Genomic DNA, 8,080 nt, shown 5'->3' with positions numbered 1-8,080 from the left:
AGGAGATATTAGTCCATACACAACCTCGATAAACACTCTATACACTAGAACAGGAGATATTAGTCCATACACAACCTCAGTAAACACTCTATACACTAGAACAGGAGATATTAGTCCATACACAACCTCGATAAACACTCTATACACTAGAACAGGAGATATTAGTCCATACACAACCTCGATCAACACTCTATACACTAGAACAGGAGATATTAGTCCATACACAACCTCAGTAAACACTCTACACACTAGAACAGGAGATATTAGTCCATACACAACCTCGATAAACACTCTATACACTAGAACAGGAGATATTAGTCCATACACAACCTCGATAAACACTCTATACAGTAGAACAGGAGATATTAGTCCACACACAACCTCGATAAACACTCTATACACTAGAACAGGAGATATTAGTCCATACACAACCTCGATAAACACTCTATACACTAGAGCAGGAGATATTAGTCCATACACAACCTCAGTAAACACTCTATACACTAGAACAGGAGATATTAGTCCATACACAACCTCGATAAACACTGTATACACTAGAACAGGAGATATTAGTCCACACACAACCTCGATAAACACTCTATACACTAGAACAGGAGATATTAGTCCATACACAACCTCGATAAACACTCTATACACTAGAACAGGAGATATTAGTCCATACACAACCTCGATAAACACTCTATACACTAGAACAGGAGATATTAGTCCATACACAACCTCAGTAAACACTCTATACACTAGAACAGGAGATATTAGTCCATACACAACCTCGATAAACACTCTATACACTAGAACAGGAGATATTAGTCCATACACAACCTCGATAAACACTCTATACACTAGAACAGGAGATATTAGTCCATACACAACCTCGATAAACACACTATACACTTGAATATGAAAAACAGTGTAAAGAATATTTGGATGTCTTTAAGCATTCTGTCTCTCTTTCTCTCCCTCTCTCTGTAGGTTGGTCACCGTGAGGACAGTGTTGGACTCCGCAGTGGTCATCCCATCGTGCCCAATCAGGTTCCTGTCCCACAGCTACCAGTCCAGTCGGCTACATCTCCAGATCTTAATCAGTCTGACCCATACAGAGGTGCGAGAACACACACACACACATTAACAGAACTGCTTGCACACACACTTACACCCGTGGACAGTTTCATACACTCACTCAATCACTCACTCACCTGTCGAGATTTTCACAAAATGTGTGTTTGGACTGTGAGAGGAAACCCACACAGAAAGAACACACCACACTCCTAACAGACAGTGACTCAAAGTGAGGACAGAACCCAGGACCTCGAGACCCTACAGCTGTGTGGCAGTGACACTGTAGGGTATATCTGAATAACTGTAACAGCTATTGTACTTAAGTACTGAGGTTAAATACGTTTCCTGAGGCTCTCCATTCTGCTGCATAAACACAAGCCCATATTTTTCATATGAAAATCTTATAGTAGGCTGCATTTACAGTGTAAAATCCTATAAGGTTCTCCTAAGTGCTTCCAGTCAAAAGCCTAGTGTAAGCCCCCACAGCGCTGGAAATATGTAAAAGATGATTAAATATAACTGTATACGAGCGAGGCAGTGAGCCGTGAAGTTCGGCCTTCCTCCAGAACCAGAGAGCACTTCCCAAATTCGGGAAAAAAACGAAATAATAAATAAAAACACGGGTCCTTGGCACCGGGGCCGGGCGTCCGTGGGTGAAGCCAAGCATTTAATGAGGTGCTGAGAGCTGTAAAATAAAAGTGACTGCAGAAGAGAGAAAGGGAGAGAGAGAGAGAGAGAGAGAGAGAGAGAGAGAGTATCCATTCATCAAGCGTATTTTTCTGTATTTCCACTCTTCAGTTTGTACAAGTGTTGCGGTCTGGTTTTTTTTTTGCTCTCTGTTATGTTTCAGTTTGTTAACATGCAGTATTTTTACAACCTGATCACAAGACCACAGCCAGTACTAGTCTTTAAATTTTATTTCAAGCTCCGCTGTCCAAGCCCAGGAGTCCCCTCTCTCTCTCTCTCTCTCTCTCTCTCTCTCTCTCTCTCTCGCTCTCTCTCTCTCTCTGTGGATGACGCTCTATCTCCCTCCTCTCTCTTTCACTCACTCACTTTCTCAGTTGTATTTGGAGCAGTGTGTGAGGAACGTGTTCTCTGTGGGGTTTTACAGCAGCAGGTGCGGCGTATGTGTGTGTGTGTGTGTGTGTGTGTGTGTGTACTGCGTGGGGGAGGAGAGCGAATCGAGTGAACACTCGTAGAACAATGATAGAGAGCTTATAGCTTCAGTTTCTCCACCACATTACTGCAGACTGACTCCTGCTTAATTTACTTATACATACAGAGAGACAGAGACAGAGACAGAGAGAGAGAGAGAGAGACAGAGAGAGAGAGAGAGAGAGAGAGAGAGAGAGACAGAGAGAGAGAGAGAGAGAGAGAGAGAGAGAGAGAGAGAGAGGTTATATATATATATATATAATTTCAGAAATTAACATGAGAGAGAAATTGAGATTATCACAAGCTGCTGTCTCTCCTCCTGAACTCATGAACAACTGACCATTTCCCAAACTGTGTGTGTGTGTGTGTGTGTGTGTGTGTGTGTGTGTGTGTGTGTGTATGTGATGGTCACACACCTCTCGTCACGATGGAGGAATTTTGCTGCTCTGACGGTTTTCTGGTGCCAGTGAAAGTCGTAGGACGCGAAACGGCGCCAGACGAAAGTTCTCTGACATAACCGGATCAAACCGCCCAGGCATGACCCGAGAGCGGAAATCAATTAGAGTCTCAGCGTGGGCGAGAGAGAGAGAGAGAGAGAGAGAGAGAGAGAGAGAGAGAGAGAGAGAGAGAGAAGAGTAGAGTTTCTCCTCACACTTTTTCGTCCTCGTGTCCCCAATCACTCTTTTGTTTTCCGCCTCTTCTTCTCCTCCTCCACCTCTTTTCATATCAGCTCAGTCCAGCCATCGCAAGCCCACCAAAGTAGCCCACCTACTCCCCTCATCCTCTCTCTCTCTCTCTCTTTCTCTCTCTCTCTCTCTCTCCTTTTTTCCATTCTTTTCCTCTGTCTCACTGTCCATTTTAAACACCCAAACTACAACAGAAAGACAGAGAGACAGAACTCTTATTGGACAACACAATGCCCGGACACACACAGACTGAGCTGTGATTGGACAGAGAGAGTGAGACCGGGCCCCACATTACTGTCGAGACTGACCTTGATATTGGTCTAGGGCTTGGTCTTGGACTTGATCTCTATCTCTCAACGCTTGGAACCCTATTATTGCCACTTTTAACTGTATGACTACATGATACATGTATCCCTTCATGTTTATCTCTCCCTGTCTGCTCCACAGCGCTCTCCAGTGGTCTACAGGGTCAGAGCACCTCGTCGGTCAGCTCGGATATCAAATCAGAGGACGAAGGCGACGAGAACCTGCAGGACAGCAAGGCACTGGACGGCAAGAAGGACGACGACGGCAAGGACCTGAAAGGAATAGAGAGGTCAAGATCTAGGTAAACGGTTTCTGCTGAGCGCTCGCTTCATTCAACTCCTTCACCGGACTTTGATGAAGTGACCGATGTGCAGAGGGACAGCTAAATGATCAACAACCACAAACTGAAGGATCAGCAGTTAGTGTTCTCCTCCAAGTGTGTTGAGCTGAGGTAACAACAGTTAGTTTTTAAATTAGTGCGTGTTGAACTGAGGTAAGGTAATTAGCAGTTACTGTTCTCCTCCGAGGGTGTTGAGGTGGTGGAACAGCAGGTAGTGTTCTCCTCCAAGTGTGTTGACCTGATGTTATAGTAGTTAATGCTGAGATTAGAATTAGAATTAGAAAAACTTGCACACAGAGGAATATCTTTTCCGCATTTAACCCAATCCGTGCAGTGAAACACTGATTAACACACACACACTAGTGAACACTAGGGGGCAGTGAACACAAATGCCCAGAGCAATGGACAGCCCTAGCCCTCAGTCATGGTAACAAGCCCTGTTCCCTAACCACCAGGCCACGGCTACCCCATACATAGCTGCAATGGGACGAAATGTAGCGAAGGAAGCTGGTGCTAGCCTTCACCCTGTTAGCATTGTGTTAAAGCTAATGAGTGGAATTGGCAGTGACTCAGTTGATAGAGAGAGGATTATAATAACATAATAATGTAGAAATAATAACAAATAATATCTGCTCCACCTCCCTGTGTCGTCCCGCAGATTGTCCTGGTCTTGAGCCGGGTTTTAGCTGTCTCTCACACATCAGCGTAAGGCCCGTCCAAATTCCCAAAAACACATTTCCAGGATAAATTCCAAAAGGAATTTGTAGGATTTCACCTGGAATGACCAGTTTCGGCTCTTTCAGTTAAATTCCTGACCAATGTGGCATTGCAATTGGTGCTGTTTTTGTCATGGTCATCTGTTGTGTATTTTCATGATGTATGTTGACATTATTTTTATATGATTATGATTTATGGGGGGGTAAAGTACATTTTGTCTCAGTGGAATTGTTATTTGTGTAAGTCAATGTAAATGATTGAATTAGGGATGTGAAATGATGCATTTCTACACATCAGAAGGCCAGTCTGTGTAGGGCTGGACGATACGGCCAAAGTAAATATCATGATATATTTCTTAATTTCAGTCGATAAGATATAATTTCGATATTGATATGAACAATATAATAACTGCAGAAATACTGCCATGAAAAAACAAGAAACACGACACCACCATCAAACATAAACCTCTTGGCTTTGTCAATATTCATATTTTTAAATTAACTTTAAAATTGAGTGCAATTAACACTCAGAACAACATCTAATGAGCAGTCAGTGACAGATGCTATAAATAATGAATATTGGAATATCAGCAAAAAGCAATTAAAAAACTGCATTTGAACAAGAGGGCTACAGTCCTGTTGTCTATCACAGCAACACAGTCCCCTTTGGGTTCAACCTCCGATGAAGCTCCAGCCATCCGAGGGTGGGAATCCAACAGAGCTAGCCATGCTAGCAGAGATCAGTTAGCTAGTATAACAGTCCTGTGTAATTAGTGTTCTCCTCCAAGTGTGTTTTGCTGCGTGCTGATATTGCGTTAGCAGCATTTTAAAAACAGCTTGTTGATCTTCACACGGAAGCAAGTGCTCCTCACTCTTCCAAGTCAGAGCAGGGTGTATATGGTCATGTCTTAGCTAGCTAGCATGTGGCGTTATCAGTGACTTAACTGTAAATAACTTAGCATTCAGTAAAGCTTACCCTTTTAAATATTTCACTCACACACGCAGCAACAACGACGACGAGGACCTGACACCGGAGCAGAAGATCGAGCGCGAGCGCGAGAGGAGAATGGCGAATAACGCGCGAGAGCGTCTCCGTGTGCGGGACATTAACGAAGCATTTAAAGAGCTGGGACGCATGGTGCAGCTCCACCTGAAGAGCGACAAACCGCAGACTAAGCTGCTCATCCTCCACCAGGCCGTCGCCGTCATCCTCAGCCTAGAGCAGCAGGTCCGAGGTCAGTAGCCAACAAAAACTTTATTTACCTTCAACTCCTTAAACTGATCTGAGTTCGGGAGCAGATTCCTCACTGCCTTCTGTGTTTTTATGTGATTGTAACGAAGCTGACCTGAGTTCAGTAGCTGAATCCACACTAATATCCTGCTGGTGTATTATAAATCAGATCAGTAACTGAACACTTTTATTAGAATATAACTTATTTCAGCTGGTCTGAGGATAGCTGCAGATTCCACACTGCCTCCTATTTATTATAATTCAACTCTGAAATGTACCACAATGTCTGTACGACTTCCTACATATTGGGGTAATATGAGGCCTGACCAGCAGGGGGCAGTGCTTGATTTAATCTAAAGGGCTGCACATCTATACACATTGTTTTCTCCAGAAAACTGTTGAGTAATCACGTGTGTGCTGTTGTGGTGTGTGTTTGTCCTCCAGAGAGGAATCTGAATCCCAAGGCAGCATGCCTGAAGAGACGAGAGGAGGAGAAAGTGTCGTCGGACGGACCGCCCCTTTCTCTGGGCGGGGCTCACCATGGCATGGGCGACGCCTCCAACCCAATGGGACAAATGTAAAAAGCCACACCCTCCCCTAAATGGTCAGATTTCACTTCACACTAATCTGCTGTTTGCTCACGTGTACGCAGTCCGACCCAGACCGCAAACCGCAAAAAAACTGGAACCGCTAAATTTTTTGAACAAACGTACAGCTTTGATTCTCTATATTTATAATGGACCAGATTTCAACCCAAACACAAACGGATTCAATTGATCAGGACAAAATTCTGAGTATGTTAGCAATTGAGCTTTGAGGCTAATGGAGCTAATAAGTAAAGGGAGTATTTGTACACCAGTTAGCATGTGTGCTAACTCAATTCCACTCCCAAAATATCTTACCAGAACTTATCTTACAGCTTCATGCGAATGTTTTGATGCTAACTGGTGGGTTATAAGCTTACTGCTTTTTAGCGACATTAGCCTCAAAGCTCTAGAAGCAAACTTCAGACCCTCATTCAGTAAAAGTGGTTAACTGGTTAAATATCATCTTTAACCATAGCACCCACTGCTGTAACTTTGTGCCAAGCAGATGGTCTTCATTAGCCTCGCTCTCAAAACCCTCAAAAGATGGAGGCGAGGAAATTAGCCTAGCATTTACTCGACTGATTGGAGTTTAATCGCCCGTGCATGGAACAATAGAGTCTAATAGAATCGTCCTCGTCCAATCCGGCACTCAGCACTGACGCATTTTAACAACAGATTGGCAGAAAGCGTATGCTTCTCAAATATTACCGCAACACTCGCTTCACTTTGTCCGGCTCAACACAGCAATATTTCAGAACAACAGCAAATATGAAGATAATTCTGATTCACATTCATTCAAATACAGTTTCTTTGAAATGTTTGTTGTTTTGTAAAGTGATGTAAGTATGATAAAAAAAATTTTGCTCATTCTTAAATGTGTATATTTATAAATATATTTTTTTGGTAACACAACAGTGTAGGGGGTGATTATAATACATGTATAGTGCTCATATTAAACCTTTAAATGTTAGTAGCTGCAAATAACCTACATCCTTATCACTACAAAATGTCTAGATTTTTAGCATTAGCATTAGCATTATGCTTCAAAATCTTCTGGGTGGTATGTTGTAGGATCCATTTATTTTTGTTAAACATCAGTCAGTATGAACATTTAGAATTAAAGTAGCAGTGAAGATTCTATAAGGAGTAATATTTAAATGGACGACATAAAATGTCATCAAAAGATTTGCATTTTAAGCATTAATTAAAGTCATTATTTAATTTTATTTCTTTTTTATATTTACAAAATTCAACTATGTTTTGGAAACCTACACAGTGCTAAACACACCCCAGGTGTATATACTTATATAAAATAACTGTATTATTTGGGTTTACTGTGAGTGTTCCACCATATGCTGAAGTGTTACCGTTTGGTTTTTATGATTTCAATAATATTTTCTCTGTATTTGAAAGACTCACCCATTCACAGATATCTCACCTGAGGAGGAAAATTCAAACGCTTCCAAACCCAAAGTCTAACTGTGATGAAATGGTTACCTGATAAAAACAAAGCTCCTTTGGGACGTAGCCATAAAGGACTCCAAAGCGGCAGGAATGTTGAACTTTGTGCACTAGCTTGCTATTTCAAAGGGTGGAGAATATCCACGGAATATATGTGTAACATATAGTGAACGGTTTTATGACATAATGGCAGTAAAAGGTCTTCTCCTGGAAACATATCTCTCAGTTTACAGGCCAAACCTGTAAATTCCACTCGTCTGATAAAAGCATAGTAGCCAGAATCTACAATACACAACACTTAGTCCCGCCCACCTTGTCTGATTGGTTGAAAAGTGTTGCGTATACACTCCTAGTAATTTGTAATTCAGCTCATTTAATGTGCATCCACTGCTGATATAGGGGTTCAGTTTGAAGAGTCTCCATTAAAAAGGACAACATCCCAACCACAACTGACCAATCATGACTGAGCTTTGAATAGATGGATGGATGAGCTCCAGGTTTCCAGTAAAATGTCCAGGAGG

The 8,080-nt window shown here is 42.2% G+C and overlaps 1 protein-coding gene across 1 annotated transcript in view; it reads left to right on the top strand.

Moving 5' to 3' along the window:
* Positions 1-918: 918 nt before the first annotated feature.
* Positions 919-8,080, top strand: part of LOC136668069 (transcription factor 4) — a 14,888-nt gene continuing 7,726 nt past the window's right edge. The window contains exons 1-5 of the mRNA XM_066645315.1: positions 919-930; positions 991-1,120; positions 3,366-3,513; positions 5,286-5,515; positions 5,956-6,088. Coding sequence (XP_066501412.1) covers positions 919-930; positions 991-1,120; positions 3,366-3,513; positions 5,286-5,515; positions 5,956-6,088 — 653 coding nt within the window. The remainder of the gene's footprint in view (positions 931-990; positions 1,121-3,365; positions 3,514-5,285; positions 5,516-5,955; positions 6,089-8,080) is intronic.

This window comes from Hoplias malabaricus, chromosome 15, assembly GCF_029633855.1.
Source record: "Hoplias malabaricus isolate fHopMal1 chromosome 15, fHopMal1.hap1, whole genome shotgun sequence".
In the NCBI taxonomy this organism is placed as follows: Eukaryota; Metazoa; Chordata; class Actinopteri; order Characiformes; family Erythrinidae; genus Hoplias; species Hoplias malabaricus.
This window is presented reverse-complemented; position numbering and strand designations above follow the sequence as displayed.